The 14,414-nt window shown below is 44.5% G+C and overlaps 7 protein-coding genes and 1 long non-coding RNA gene across 8 annotated transcripts; 4 read left to right on the forward strand and 4 right to left on the reverse strand.

The window, feature by feature from the left end:
* Positions 1 to 258: 258 nt before the first annotated feature.
* Sgt (small glutamine-rich tetratricopeptide containing protein) lies at positions 259 to 1,524 on the forward strand. The gene has a single exon (XM_017251699.3). It carries the CDS (start codon positions 361 to 363, stop codon positions 1,396 to 1,398), a length of 1,038 nt encoding a protein of 345 aa, XP_017107188.1. The 5' UTR covers positions 259 to 360; the 3' UTR covers positions 1,399 to 1,524.
* Positions 1,525 to 1,624: 100 nt separating this feature from the next.
* Positions 1,625 to 4,467, reverse strand: cass (apoptosis inhibitor cassowary). Its single transcript, XM_017251698.3, has 7 exons — positions 4,264 to 4,467; positions 4,002 to 4,163; positions 3,408 to 3,941; positions 3,142 to 3,342; positions 2,879 to 3,081; positions 2,634 to 2,820; positions 1,625 to 2,578 (listed from the first exon to the last, which is right to left on the reverse strand). Exons 1-7 carry the CDS (start codon positions 4,330 to 4,332, stop codon positions 2,339 to 2,341), a joined length of 1,596 nt encoding a protein of 531 aa, XP_017107187.2. The 5' UTR covers positions 4,333 to 4,467; the 3' UTR covers positions 1,625 to 2,338.
* Positions 4,468 to 4,596: 129 nt separating this feature from the next.
* On the reverse strand, positions 4,597 to 7,204 carry fws (four way stop). Its single transcript, XM_017251695.3, has 4 exons — positions 7,070 to 7,204; positions 6,384 to 7,010; positions 5,256 to 6,326; positions 4,597 to 5,192 (listed from the first exon to the last, which is right to left on the reverse strand). The coding sequence occupies exons 2-4, from the start codon at positions 6,987 to 6,989 to the stop codon at positions 4,614 to 4,616; spliced, it is 2,256 nt and encodes a 751-aa protein (XP_017107184.2). The 5' UTR covers positions 6,990 to 7,010; positions 7,070 to 7,204; the 3' UTR covers positions 4,597 to 4,613.
* Positions 7,205 to 7,207: 3 nt separating this feature from the next.
* Positions 7,208 to 7,819, forward strand: Lamtor3 (Late endosomal/lysosomal adaptor, MAPK and MTOR activator 3). The gene is made up of 2 exons (XM_017251700.3): positions 7,208 to 7,348; positions 7,419 to 7,819. Exons 1-2 carry the CDS (start codon positions 7,305 to 7,307, stop codon positions 7,747 to 7,749), a joined length of 375 nt encoding a protein of 124 aa, XP_017107189.1. The 5' UTR covers positions 7,208 to 7,304; the 3' UTR covers positions 7,750 to 7,819.
* Positions 7,820 to 8,056: 237 nt separating this feature from the next.
* Positions 8,057 to 10,168, reverse strand: GCS2beta (glucosidase 2 subunit beta). The gene is made up of 2 exons (XM_017251697.3): positions 9,009 to 10,168; positions 8,057 to 8,931 (listed from the first exon to the last, which is right to left on the reverse strand). The coding sequence occupies exons 1-2, from the start codon at positions 10,030 to 10,032 to the stop codon at positions 8,288 to 8,290; spliced, it is 1,668 nt and encodes a 555-aa protein (XP_017107186.2). The 5' UTR covers positions 10,033 to 10,168; the 3' UTR covers positions 8,057 to 8,287.
* A 396-nt stretch (positions 10,169 to 10,564) lies between these two features.
* LOC138925904 (uncharacterized) lies at positions 10,565 to 12,285 on the reverse strand. The gene is made up of 2 exons (XR_011442134.1): positions 12,015 to 12,285; positions 10,565 to 11,125 (listed from the first exon to the last, which is right to left on the reverse strand). It is a non-coding gene; the product is annotated as an uncharacterized lncRNA (long non-coding RNA).
* Positions 12,286 to 12,506: 221 nt separating this feature from the next.
* LOC108132245 (mitochondrial inner membrane protease ATP23 homolog) lies at positions 12,507 to 13,552 on the forward strand. Its single transcript, XM_017251573.3, has 2 exons — positions 12,507 to 13,213; positions 13,270 to 13,552. Exons 1-2 carry the CDS (start codon positions 12,557 to 12,559, stop codon positions 13,468 to 13,470), a joined length of 858 nt encoding a protein of 285 aa, XP_017107062.2. The 5' UTR covers positions 12,507 to 12,556; the 3' UTR covers positions 13,471 to 13,552.
* A 162-nt stretch (positions 13,553 to 13,714) lies between these two features.
* On the forward strand, positions 13,715 to 14,124 carry LOC108132246 (uncharacterized). Its single transcript, XM_017251574.3, has 2 exons — positions 13,715 to 13,784; positions 13,899 to 14,124. Exons 1-2 carry the CDS (start codon positions 13,724 to 13,726, stop codon positions 13,934 to 13,936), a joined length of 99 nt encoding a protein of 32 aa, XP_017107063.1. The 5' UTR covers positions 13,715 to 13,723; the 3' UTR covers positions 13,937 to 14,124.
* Positions 14,125 to 14,414: the final 290 nt, after the last annotated feature.

Consider the following 14,414-nt stretch of genomic DNA (forward strand, 5'->3'; position numbering starts at 1 on the left):
AGGTACGTTACGTTACAGAAAGTGCAGGTACATTACAGAAATAAAACAAAAACAACGTAATAGGTGGGGTCTGCATCGAGGTATGTCAAACAGGGCTGAAAACCCAGCCAATAAAGTTATTCGTTATAATTATATAAATTTATAACAAAGGAAAGCTAGAATAATAAATTCTTCTCTTATTTAATTTTCCATTATAATTGGCCAATTATTTTTAAAAACTGCTGGATCATGTTGCAGCCGATAGTACTTTATCGATAGTTATCCACCTGGCCACACCAGCTTGTTTGACAGCTAATACACCGTCTCACATATTTTTCAATCACATTTACTTGACTCGGCAAAAAGGAATAAAAACTGAAAATGCCCGACGCTGTTCAACAAAGCTTCGTGCGGAGCTTCATCGATTACTTGAAGAAGCAGGTGGATCTGATGTCGCCGGATCAGGCGGAGAGTATCGAAGTGGCCATCCAGTGCCTGCAGGCAGCTTTCGACGTCGGCGAGGACGGCGAGCAGGACGGAACTGGGCAGGACCTGGAGCAGGAGCGGACACAGAGCACCACCTCGAGTGCCCCGGCTGGTGATGCGGCGCCCAGTGGCAGCAGTGCAGCCCCCAAAAACATCGACATGTTCGAGCTCTTCCAGTCGCTGTACATCGAGCGCAACCCGGAATCACTTGCCCTGGCCGACAACATCAAAAATGAGGGCAACCGCCTGATGAAGGAGTGCAAGTACAACGAGGCATTGCTCCAATATAACAGAGCTATCGCCTTCGACCCCAAGAATCCGATCTTCTACTGCAATCGCGCGGCGGCTCACATCCGTTTGGGTGACAATGAGAGGGCCGTCACCGATTGCAAGTCCGCCCTGCTGTACAACACCAACTACAGCAAGGCGTACTGTCGGTTGGGAGTGGCCTACTCGAACATGGGAAAGTTTGCGGAGGCTGAGCAGGCCTACAGCAAGGCTATCGAACTGGAGCCGGACAATCCCGACTACCGCAACAACCTGGAGGGGGTCCGAAACGCCCGGAACCAGCCGCCGCAGCTGTCCCACCTGACGGACGGACTCAACGCTATGCTGGCCAATCCCACTGTTCGGAATCTGTTCAGCAGCGCCGAGATTGATCTGGAGCAGTTGCAGTCGATGACCCAGAACCCGATGGTTATGAATACGATTGGTCAGCTGTTTGCCAACATGGGCAATCCAGCAGCCGGAGGAGTTGGAGCCGGTGGTGCTCCAGCTAGTGGCGGGGCTCCACCACAGATCCCTCCCATGTCGAACGATATGCTGCAGCTTTTCCAGAGCTTCGCCAGCCAACTGATGGGTGCCCAACAGCAGCCGGGTGGCAATGCTGATAATGGCCAGCAGCCGGGTAACCAGCCCCCGCCGAGCATCTAGTGAGGATCGGGATAGTTAAGCTGGATACTATGATTATTGTATTTTTAATGTTTAAAAGGCTTCGATAACAATATAAATATATATATATATTTTTATTAATGGTAATAAATATATACAAACATTCAAGATGTTACGTGGCCTTTTTGAATTCCCAATGGAACGCGCTTCCTCTGCGATTACATAATAATATTTATAATTATTACTGCAATCTTGATTAAAACACACATTTAATAGCGTAATGTGGCCTTTATTGAGTTCAAAAATGTATGCTTTCAATGTGAATTATGTTTTGGGGGTATATGTGTACAATATAATGCTTTCAATACAAGTTAAAATAAAAACTAAGGTAAGTTTTTAAAAACAAAAACCGTATAATCCTTGCCTTAGGTGGCAATAAAATCGATCGGTAGCTTGTAGGAAGCTTTATGTAAATTTCGTTAAATAGTTTTCATATTGCAGGTTTCGTTTCATTAACGTTATAAACTATTTTTAATTCATAATATTGTGAATATTGGGCGTGGATTTCAGTTCAAAGCAACACCAGCGCCAACTTTAATTGGATGTAAAATGAGATGGTTTAGCGTGGTGTTGCTTATAAAGTCCCCGAAAGACAATAAAAGTTTGAGATTTTTGGAAGAAAATAAAATCAAACGAATGTCAAAAAATATTGCAAACATTTCACAATGTTGAAGATTATCTGAAAGTATACCAAGAGATGGGTTAGTGGGAAAATGTATTCATACTCACCAGCAGTCTGTTCATTCCTTTCTAATTAGTAGCATGGATTGCAGGATCATTGAAGATTGTACGTTTTGCTTTTTATTCTGTACGAAGTGGGAAATACTCTTATCTCAGGTGATTGGTTTTTCGTTAAGGACTAGGATAAAAGACCGAATCGGAGTATTGACTACTGCTGCTGTTGCTTATTTGCTTCTAGAATCTAGTATTTGTTGAAGCGTCTGTTCTTGTAGCCGCCACCGCCGCCACCACGCTGTCTCGTCCTGTTGTTGTTTCCGAAATTCTGGTTAACTTTATTCGAATATTTCCCAGAAGGCGGCGAGTAGAACTTTTGGTCGTTGGATGGCCGCGCCTTTTTCTCCTGCTCCTGATCCTTTTCCTTGCCGTTGGCGGCAGCTTTGTCCCCAAATGTAATGGGTGCATGGCGTTTCCCAAGCTTGTTCTGCAAAAGAAACTGGAATCAATAAAGAAACTGGTTGGAGAAAGTCGGATCTTACCGGTTTTGGTACAACCCAGGACAGAACAATTTCATGCTTGAATATAGGAGGCGAGTGGAATAGATCGCGAATCAAAACATTGATATTTGACGTCGTCTTTAAAGCCGTCTGCTTCAGTTGGTTCTCCTCGGTCTTTAGCTCCTCAGCCGACTTTCCTTTCAGGGCTTCTTCGAGTTTCTTAATATAACTGAAAAACACAACCATAAGCTATAATTGAAGGATTACAGGCTTTAGTACAAAATTACCCTTGAGTCCCTCTTGCTAGATATTGCAGTCTAGCGCGGAAGTCTTTTAGTTTTTCCGGGTCTTCGACGAAAGTTAAGCTATTGGGATGTTTCTTGCCCAAAGTGTGGAGAGCGTACAGTAAGCACTCTGCGTGTGAAAACTGAAACGATGGCGGTGTGTCTCCCAGATCCTCTTCACTTAATTTTGGCAATGGCATGTACTCCTACAAGATCATAGAGTATATTATAGAAAAGAATCATTTCTTGGTAGGTTTATAACCCACCAGTAATACGTTGTAGACAGCGTTGATGCGCTCGCTGGCATTCTCCAGGGTGTCAGTGTAGGTTACCATTTCCGCAAATACTTTCAACAATCTGAGCTGGATTTGATCTTGCGACACTGCCGTGGCGATCATGTTCCAGGTCTTGATGGGCAGCAGTTTATCGCACACATGCGCGACAAAGGCCGTCGATTTAATGGTTTTCTATAAAAGTAATCCAAGATTAGATAAGGCGATGCAAAATATTTGCTAATAGTGATAATATTTACCGAAAAATATGGTGCCGCTGCAGTGGCACACTGGATGAACCGCTCCACAACCTCGTCGTCAACCGCTATGATGTCAGTGTCGGTGCTATTGAGCTCTGCTTGCTCGGTGGCCAGTTTAACTAGCTCGGCGTGTCCGGTGATGGTGGTGCCCAGCTTCGTAGCTCCGAGTATTGTCATGCAATGGTGGAACTCATCGGCTGTCACGTCCTGCAGGGCCTTCTTGATCTCATCCACGATATAGTCTTCGATCTCCTTCGTTATCACATTGGGGCCCATTGTAAGTAGCTTTGTGGCGATGAATTTGAAGCAGCGTTCTCTTGTTGGCTCGTCCCCCGAAGTGATTTGTTGGAACAGCCCGGTGACGGAGCTCTTGGTGTCCAGTTTGATGATGCTCAGCAGGGAGTTGTTTACCTGCTGCAGCTCAGACGGATCGTCTAGGACGAGCAGCTGAGCCAGGGTGTCTCCCACCCGGGTGGTGGCTTCGGCATTTCCTTGGCATAGCTTGGGAAGGTCCTTAATGGCTTGCCGGCGAATCTGAAAACGATTCAGTAAAGTTTCCCCGCTTTATTAACAGCTGGCGTGTCAAAAACTCACCTGTGTGTCGTCATCTTCACATAAATCGAACTGTGCGTCGATGGCGGTGTCGGCCAAGTCGGGGAAATGTTTAAAAAAGTTCCCTATAAACTGCGAGGCCAGTCTTTTTTCCTTCGAAGTCCCTTTTACTGCCTTTATTATCTCCTTGTACTCTTCCACATGCTGCATAAACGGGAATATTATTCAAATATGTACATACATCATGTTTTTTCCGGCACGTTTCGTGGGTGCCGTTTTTTTTTTTAAATGGCGGATAGTTTACCTCGGATATCTTATCGCCCGCCTCGGAAAGAATCTCGTAGCATTTGTACAGTCGCTCAATGTTATCCATCTTTTGCAGCACGAATACCTAATTTATGGACTGTTTTGTAGTTAGTTTTATATTTTTATTTCGTAAAACCAGAGCGTTCCGGGATTATTTTCACGCTGGTAACAAAATGGTGCGCTTCGGTGTGACCAGATTGGAAAACTAGAAAAGACCTCTTTTACAAGCCACACAGCAACGGATAAATCGAGGAGCACGTTTATGCGGCACTGTTCGTGATAGTAACTATTATAGGATACACAATGATATTTTATTGACTAAAATAAATATATATATTTTGGATAAATTTATGGAATCGCCTTCAAGGCCTGCTCAAAGTACTCCACCATCATTGGGTAGACTTCGTCATACTGCTGGATGTTCTTGCGCCTGGCATTGTCGCGGTACCGCTGCAATGCTCCAGAGATGAGCTCCAGCTTCTCCCGCTCCGCCGTGTGTCCATCCAGCCATTCAATCAAACGCTCGTTGGACCAATTGGCTGTGGTGTGGGGTGACTGCAAATCCGCTCCAGCATGGCCGAAGAGCAGAAGCAGCACTATGTAGCTGGGCACCAGGGAATCCTCTCCGACAGTCTGCTTCACCAGCTCTTGTGGCGTTTGCACGATCAGCAGCGACATGGCTCTCAGCAGGCGCGAAGGTTTTCCCAGCTCGGCAAGATTAAGGCAAAGGGGCTTCAGGGCCTGCTCCATGTGCTGGCAATCCTGCTTAAGGCGCTGCCTTCCCGCGGCACTCAAGGGGCGCAGGATGCTGATGTTGTGCAGGAACAACTCGATGCAACGCTTGGCCAGCTCATGACCGCACTTTGTGGTCATCTGCTTGTCATCGAAGAGGGAAATGTGATGCGACCAGGATCGGTTGATGAACTCCTGAAAGGTTAATATATTTTATTAACTACTTGAAGCTTAAAAGGGTTCGTTAGCCGCCCATACCTGGAGCTCCTTCATGTACATCGATGCCCCTGTGGTGGATAACCTCTCGGAGTTTAGTCCTGGCTCTCGGTGCATGCTTAATATAATGATACTAATGGTCGTTATAATTGACTCCATGATCTGCTGCAAGATTGTGCCAATGAGGAGATCCGCCTGTTCCAGGGATTGGAGGATGTTGTCCTTTGACGTGCCTGGAGTCTTCTCAAACTGCACTTGCAAATCGCTTAGCATGCGGCGCACAGAGTCCTTGTAGTAGTAGAGAACGTTGGCCAGCTGCGTGTTCTGCTGCTGCTGGAGATTGGGGAGGTCCACCACCTGTTTGGAATCGGCTCCCAGCTTGATTTGGGCCTCTAATTTGGTACACAGCTCCTTGCCACAGGCCACGAAAACGTTCGCTATGGAGTTCGTGAGACGGGAATCGATCAGGGCCGCACTAAGTTCGGTAGAGGCCACGCGGATGAAGTTGTCCACGGTCTCGTTTCCTGGCAAGTCGACGCCGGCCAGACAGGCTTTCAGGTTTGCAGCGCACTTGCCCACGTAGCCCACTTCCAGGGGGGCGAACAGCTCGTTGTCGAACTGAAATTCGCCATTCAATCTTTTCTCCAAGCCCCTGGCGGATGTCAGCAGTTTGGATAGTCCCTCCTGGAGCGTCTGTGTCACGTGCTGGGGGCATTCATCAAACGATTTTCGCAGAAGCTGCTGCACCTGTTGCCAGAACCGCTGCGGAATACACTGATCCGAGGACTCTGAAGTGTATCCAAACTGGTTAATCTGCTCCAGAGCAGCCTTCAGCAACTTGATCTGGGTACATGATTCGTAGAGTTCGTCATACAGCAGCCAGTGCAGAGACTTCCAGAACTTGGCTCGGAAGTTCTGGGTGGTGGTCAGTTGAGGGGTCTTTCCAGGACCTCGAACTGCGGCTGGTTTGCTAACATTGTGCGTGGGTGACTTGTTGAGGACGGAGATGTCGTTGCCAGCAAAGCACTCCTTGAGGGATTGCTCCATGTCCGCAATGAAGGTGGCCAGGAGATTGTCTAACGACTTTTCTAGGGTGTTGAAGTTCATAAAGATCTGCGAGAATTGGAAGAATAAGTATAATCTTAAAAGATAATGGAAGAAAGTACAAACCTTCAGGGCATTAACAACTTGATTTTGATTTCGCTCCTGCAGCCCTGTGACCAGCTGCATCTGCGTGAGGTTTCTAATCTTTTGACCCGAGCTGATCACATACGCCCGCTCCTGCTGTATGAACTCTATGTCCTTGAGGTCCTTATCCTCGATAAGCTGGCCCAGCTCAAAATGCAGTTCCGCTTGGCGGAGAACATCTTTGGTGCTCTTCAACTTGGCGGTGAGGCTCAAAAGTGTTCCAGCAGATCGCAAGAGGTGACTGACATCGTGGAGGCGACCAAGTACTTGAGTCTGGTTTTCCACCTGTTGATACTGGGTGTCCACCTGGCTCTTCAGGCGGTGTCCCGTCTCCCTCACCCTCTGGACATCCTCCGCCAACGTGTTCAGCGCGGCATCGAACCTTCCGGCATGTGTGGCCTGCTGAAGAAGGGCTCCGTGCTTATCCCGAACTTGCTGGTGGAGCTCCTCGGTGGTGTGCTGCAGTTGCTTCGACAGCTCCTGGATCTGCTGACCAATAGGGAGGTGCGACATCGACGCCGAATAGTCGTCATCTTCGGAAGCTACGGCCTTTGGGGACTTTGTCACAGCCGCATCTCCAGACACCATGATGTAGATACTTCAGGCTATCTAAAATATTTAAATTCCCTTTAAAACATAGTTAAAATCAATTGTTTTTTAATACAAACCAATTGTTTTTCCACGCAATCAGTTTACGTTGGAACGGTGGAATAGAAACACAGATGTGCGATTTTTAGTGCTGGATAGCGCGGAAATGCAGTGTTGCAAATGGTGGAAGGAATTATCACGGTGCACCTCCCCTATCAAAGTTATTTGTTTTGATTTGTAAAAATACTTGTATATGGGAAGAAAACCCTTATTAAATTTTTAAAAGTCTCTATTTCCACACCTGGCAAGTTCTACATGTCGGACGACATCAAAAAGTACTTCAACGGCCTCCTCCACAAGTACGTATTCGCTTTCCAGCTGGCCTGACACTTTTATGTGGGTGACTCTTATTGGATCCCATTTTCACAGGGTCAGTGGACTGCATGTGATCCAGATAACGGATCGCGATGGAGTGCCCCTCCTACGGGTTAGTCAGGAGAAGAATCTGGACTTTGCCCTGATGCCGTCCTTTATACCCACATTTACCACGGCCTGCGACCAGGCGAGCAAACTGGGCCTCGGCCGGAATAAAACAATCATATCGATGTACTCCAACTATCAGGTGGTGCAAATGAACAAGCTGCCACTCATCCTCACCTTTGTGGGTGCCGAGAACTGCAACACGGGCCACATCCTCGCCCTGGAGCACCAGGTGGATGGGTATCTGGAGGACATTAAGCAGGCGGTTACCGAGGCATAGAGTTAGTCTACCGTGTATAATATAATGCGCTTTATACATATAAATATATATATTTTTAATATTTGTTAAACAGCGATTTTTATTTTAGCTATATTAGTTCCCTCTAACAATATCAAAAAATGTTAAATTTAAATGCATTTTTTAAGTACCAACATTTTTTAATTTAAATCCTTTTGTTCGATCGGAAATGTAACATTTTGTTGATAAATATTTTGGGAACCACATCTTTTTGTTGTTGATACTTATGCTAGTCGTGGTATTAGACAGAAACCGAAACAATTACAAACATTAGTGTGCCATGTAAAGATTTCATTTAAAAATACTAGTTGTTTACACTTTATTCAAAATGAAACGTTTTACTCTCTCTCTTAAATGCGTACACTGAATTAATTCGCTACATTCTTGATGATGTTCCTCCTGCCTCAGCTTAGGAATGATCTCGACAAAATAATGTTCTTCGTTTACAACTAAAATACGATCCCCAAATTGCTGATCTACTCCTCCTCCTTTCCGCCTTGCGCTTCTTGGTGTGGCCTTTTCAGAGTTCGTCGTGCAGGTTATCCGTTTCAGCCTGGAAAGCTTCGCTGTCGCAGGCAGCCGGAGTCTCGAACTCAAAGTAGTATTCACAGCGATTGGGCTCGCTGACGGCAGTGATCTTTGGCTCCAGGGCACACTTGATGTTTATGACGGCAGAACGTGTGGGGCCATTCCAGCACGCGGCACCGTTGGCATACTTTTGCTGGGAATACTTCTTGGGCTGGCCGATCCATTGCTCCCACCGTCCTAGAGTGGTTTCGGCTCCGCCACTTCTCGACTTCTGGGAAGTCCGGTCGAAGGGACACAGCGTATAAACGTACTCGCGATCTTCGTAGGTATAGCACTCCCCATCCAGCACAGCCCACTCTTCGTTGGGACCATAGTCCTTGGCGTTCTGCTCGTCGATCTCCTTGACCTCATGCTCTATCTCCCGAATGCTGCGCTCCACTTCTTCCAGAGCATTGCGCGCCTCATTAGCCTGCTGGATCAGACGTTGAGTCTCCGGGTCATAGGCAGGTGGCTTAACATCCTCCACGTCTGGGGTGGCCTCTCCAACACCAACATCGGGCTCTTCGTCATCGTACTGGTCCTCTTCGCCCTCCTCGTCAGCCTCGACGTCATCGTCACCGGCCAGATCCGCTTGTTCTGAAAAAAAAAGGCAAACACGTTGGTTAGTACAGTTTACTCAACTGCTCACATTGTCTGTGAGACGAATTGTTTACCATCAGTTAGATGCGGAGGGGTTGGATTGATTTTTTCAGTCTCAATTTCTGGCTGCTGGTCTGCTCCTGCATCTCCAGTAGTATCCTCCGGTGTGGGGGGCTTGAACAGACCCTCGGCGAGCATCTTCAAAGGCTTAATCCTTGGCCACGATAAAGTAATGAAAGCATCCAAGTCCACGCGGTCGCGCTCGTCCAGGAAGTACCTGGCCTCCTCTTTGGTAACGACGCCATTACGATCCTTGTCCAAAACCATGTCCACCATGAGTTCAGTCACCTCCACAAAGCCGTCCGTGTTGGTGTCGTATTCTATGAAGCTAAGCGAGGCCTCCTTGCGCATCTCTTTAGGTTCCTCCTCAGCCTTGGCGGTATCCGTATCCAGTTCCCGATGCTGCTCCTTGAAGGCATCGATGGCCTCCGTTTCGAAAGCTTCAGCATTCTGCTTCAGCTGATCCTTTTCGGTTCGGAGAAGCTCTTGCTCCTTAAGACGTTGATCCAGTTCCAGGCGGCGGGCTTCACGCTCAGACCGCATTTGCTTGCCGCGGGTAATCAACTCCTGGCGACGCTCTGCACCTTTCTTGAAGAGCTCAGCCTCGTTCCTGCGCTGAACCGCAGCCGCTGCTCCTAGCTCCTGGCAGGTGTTGGGGCAAGCCACCAATTGGGACTCGTCGCTGCCATCGCAGCAGTCACAGATGCCATCCTGCACCCGGGAACTGGGAATGTCTATCGGCTGGTGGCCCTTGTTCAAACAATGGAATTTTCCCTGAGCACAGGCAGAGGTTCCCGGCTCATCGCTTCCGTCCGCACAATCGCAGTAGTCATCGTTAATCTGTGTGAAGGGTATGCTTCGGCTGCCGTCCAAGCATGTCCAACTGTTGTCCGATCGAGGATGGTAAAGAGCAGCCTTTGCCAACGAGACTCCAACGGGCCTAATAGCTTCTCCGCTAGCCGAAGTTTCGCTCGACCCGAGTAAGGCCACCAGGAATGGTATTAGCACCAACAATCCCCTGCTCCGCAAGCCCTGCATTTTTCCGACTATTTCAGACTATTTCCAATAGGTTGCTTGGATTGAGTTTCTTGTACCGTAAATCTTACGTGGAATTTGCTATGAATTTTACGAGTCGTAAATGCCGGTGCAGGGCTAGGGATGGCAGAGTCTTACAGATATCGATAACAGTTGACAGTGGTGCAAAGCGCAAATTGATAGGGTTGCATAAATTTGAACTAAAAAATAGATCTTATAGTTAATAATTAATACAAATATAGTTAATACAGCATATGCTGTATGGTTAGTGGTACTACCAACTCTTCCATCAGATTTGCATATTTTTTTTCCTTGTTTCAAGTAATTCTTCGTAAAATAATATATTTTATTCTATAATTATCGAACCAACTTTTCACTTGACTTTTCAACCTTGTCATATATTAAACTTTTGTCCGATCGAGAAGGGATAAGTTTTTTAACCATTCATAAAATTAGTAGTCGATTGGAGAAGCTTTGGCCAAATTTTGTGACACAACCCATACTGCCTTGCCAAAAATTAATAATAACATTGAGGTTAGTTTTTAATATATTTCAATTAATATTATTATGTACTTATGTATTATAGTTATGTTAGATGGTATTTAAAGTATTAAATTATATTACGATATAGAAATATCAGTATCAGAACTATTGTCGAAAGAAAAATTAAGAATAGTTTTCTGTATTTCTATTCTGCATAATAATTTTTTCATCGGATCCATTTTTCGCATATACGGTATTAGGCTAGCAAAAAAACACTCGTCGTCGTCTTTATCTTTTTTGTTATTAATTTTCTTGTCCATCAGCATTAATTTTTGTGGTTCAATAGCTACTTTTTCCTCTAATGTATTAACCTTCTTTTCCTTTTTTTTTGGTGGTTCATCTTCACTTAGACATAGTGCATCTTCACCAACCGATTTTCGGGGTTTTATTTGATCCTTTAGAAATAGTAGACTTTTAAAATACGGCCAAGAAGTATAGTTGCTGTAAGCCTCCTCTGAAACACCAGAGTCGCCAGATTTTGAAGCAGGAATTTTTTTCCATTCGCTGCGGAATTGGTCCCGGAGGTTCTTCCATTTTTTTTTTAAGTCGCCTTCTGAAATACAAATTTGATAAATTAATTACTATAAGATCGAAAATTATCCGTTATTTTAAGATTTTTAGCTACTGGTGCATCTTTCTCATGATTGGCAAATTAATATAAAATAGGAAGGACTCCTGTTTCAGTTCTATTGAAAGAGACTGTAATAGCTCTTTGGGAGGAGCTCCAACCTCTACATATACCAATAATTAGCAAGACGGGAGGCAACTTTTGGAAGCTGGGCTGGACTTTTGGGCTATTGATGGAAAGCACATACGCATTAAGTGTCCACTTCATTCCGGGTCTATGTTTTATAATTATAAAAATAACTTTTCTAAAGTACTTCAAGTAGTGGGAGATTCTATGTTGGAGTCTATGGAAAACAAAGTGATGGTGGGACATACATATAATGCATCACAACTCTTTACGAAGCTAAGGGCTCGACAATTCTTTCCGCCAGATTGTTGCTAACCTGGAACCAACACTAAGATACCATATGATTTTTTGAGGCGACGAGGCTTACCCACTTTTGGAACATCTTGTAGGGCCATGTTCAAGAAAAGATATAAATGCAAAAGATACAAAGATATAAACGAATACTTTAACAGTATACTTTCCAGAGCCTTTGGTATCATAACATCCAAATGGCATTTTCTCTGGAAGCCTTCTTGTTGATGACATTGTTAAGAGTATATGCATTTAGCTTAATACAATCATTGACCTTGAAGGGCCTTGTGATATCAATATAGAATCACAACATTTTAATATCGGCTTTGAAAATCATAATAAAGCCGGAACTTTAAATCAAGTATATTTTAAAATAGGTCAATTCATAAGAAACGCTTTTCGCGGCTTTGTTATGTAAATACAAATAGTTTGCAGTTATTAATAAATCTTTACTTACTCGATATTTTTAATATTTTTTCAATTTCTGTCCATTTTTTTTCGACCAAAATTCTGTTATGATGGTTTTTGCTCTTTTTGTCCCATAGCGCTGGGCGTTTAAAGACTTCACTAATTAAATTTTCAACGTCCATTTCTTCCAAAAACGCCTGATTTTAGAGTTATCTTTAAATATAGCTCAGAATACAGTAGTAAAGCGAGTGAGTTGAAGCGATAAAGCAGGTTTCCAGCTGCTCTCTCGCTTTATCGCTTGTCGAAAGTGCCGATGCAGGGCTAGGGATGGCAGTGTCGTACACATATCGATAACAGTTGACTTATTAAAGTCTGCATATATTTGAACTAAAAAATAAATCTTTTTGTTAATACTATCCACTCTTGCATCGGAATTGCGTATTGTTTTTTTAGGTTTTATTAAATTCTCCGCAATAAAATATATTTTATATTAGAATTATCCAACCCATTTTTAAACGACTTTTTAACCATGTGGCATCTCTGTTCCATCAGCTGCCGGTTTGTTATTCAACCAGTTGGAGGAACTATAAAATGGAATTCCTGACTAAAGTGTGGGCTAAGGAGGCTGCGAAACCCCAAGAAATAGAGGCTACTTCCACACCGAAACAAGAAACAACGAAATCACAAGATGTTAAGGCTTCGGCCAGTGATGAAATCAAAGAATCCCCTGAAGAAAACACCACCTTGAAGAAGGACTGGGGATACGACTTGTATCCTGAGCGCAGGGGGGAAACCTTCAAGCCCAAGTGGTCCCGCATACTCTTCGGATTGGAGGGCCAGGAGAACATCGACCGCTACAAGTGCGAGCAGAATGTCTACTGGTGTGTGAAAAACGGACCCTTGGTGAAGCTTATGATGGGAGCCCTGAAGAGCTCCGGATGCGCCATCGATCTGCGGCGCCACATCTCTTGCGAGGTCTGTGATCCCTCCGTAACCGGCGGCTACGATCCAAAGCTAAACCAGATAGTTGTGTGTCAAAATATGGCCAAGAACAAAAGCATGGTTCACGGAGTACTGACCCACGAAATGATCCACATGTTCGACTACTGCAACAACGATCTTGACTTCAGGAACGTAGATCACCTTGCCTGCACGGAGATCCGGGCTGCTAACTTGGCTCACTGTTCCTTCTTGAGTGCAATGTTTCAGGGAGATGCCTCACCATTCAATGTGAAGGAGGCGCATCAGGTGGGTATTGTTGTTGGTAGAAGATTATGGAGAACTAAAACCCCTTTCTTTCGTAGAACTGTGTGAAATCCAAGGCACTGGCTTCTGTACTGGCTGTGAGAAATATTAGCAAAGCCGATGCCATCGCCGCCGTGGAAAGAGTCTTCCCCAAGTGCTACGCCGACCTGGAGCCGATCGGCCGAAGAATCCGTCGAAACTCCACGGACCAGCAAAAGGCCTACATGGAGGGACCCATGTATGGCTACGATGTGTATTAAACACAAATATACAAACTTATGAGCCTGTTTTTAAGTACACCAAAAGAGCAATAAAACTATTTTTAAGCTTTGAAGTTTTAAATAGGTTTCTGCCAGACCACAATATATTTAGAGGCAAATGGACGGATATTAATTAAATTATAGACGATTAACTTTGGAAAAGTACCAAGTTCAAACTAATTAATCCTCAAATTGTATATAAATTGAATGTTTTCCACCTCTTTGTGTAGTAAACTTTGTAAATCTGAATGCCATGGAGGACTGTGAAATAATTGGAATGATATTTGATTTCATTGGGGATGTCTTGTTCGGCTGTAAGTTGGAGGATATTGGAGAAGTGGAGTTGGATAAGTAATATAGAAATTCAAAGCCTTGTTTTACAAGGGACTTATCTTAGACAAGGACTAATCTTTATCGGATACTTTCAGCTGACACGTCGACTGATGATGACGATGACGACTCCTAAAGACAAAGAAACTCATCCTACAAACCATAAAACATACTCTCAAAAATGTACGATGTTATGTATGGTTTGGTAATATTTGTTTCATAACATGCCCTTTAATTGGCCCTAAGTCTTGTTTGTAAAGCTGATTGAAAAATAATCTGATGATCGAGATGGACACAAAGCAATAAATTTGTTATGAACATTTACCTTTAAAAGCTTTTCAATAGGCATTATATTTTACCCTTGTGTTTCTGTGACCCAAATCATGCAATCGTTTTTTGGTAGAATTAGTCGTGCGTTTTTGTCACGGCTCATTAAAGGGGTCTGGGTCAAAACCCATCTCGGCCAGCAATGCCTATGTACTTGATTACAAAACGGTGAGCTAAGCGGATCGAAAATGTTTTGGGACCTGCTCGGTGGAATTTTCGAGTTCATATTCGGCCTCTTGTTTCCTAGTGAGTTCTATTATAGCCTCCTTAAAATTTTATTGGTTTTC

Source organism: Drosophila bipectinata, chromosome 2L (genome assembly GCF_030179905.1).
Source record: "Drosophila bipectinata strain 14024-0381.07 chromosome 2L, DbipHiC1v2, whole genome shotgun sequence".
Lineage (NCBI taxonomy): Eukaryota > Metazoa > Arthropoda > Insecta > Diptera > Drosophilidae > Drosophila > Drosophila bipectinata.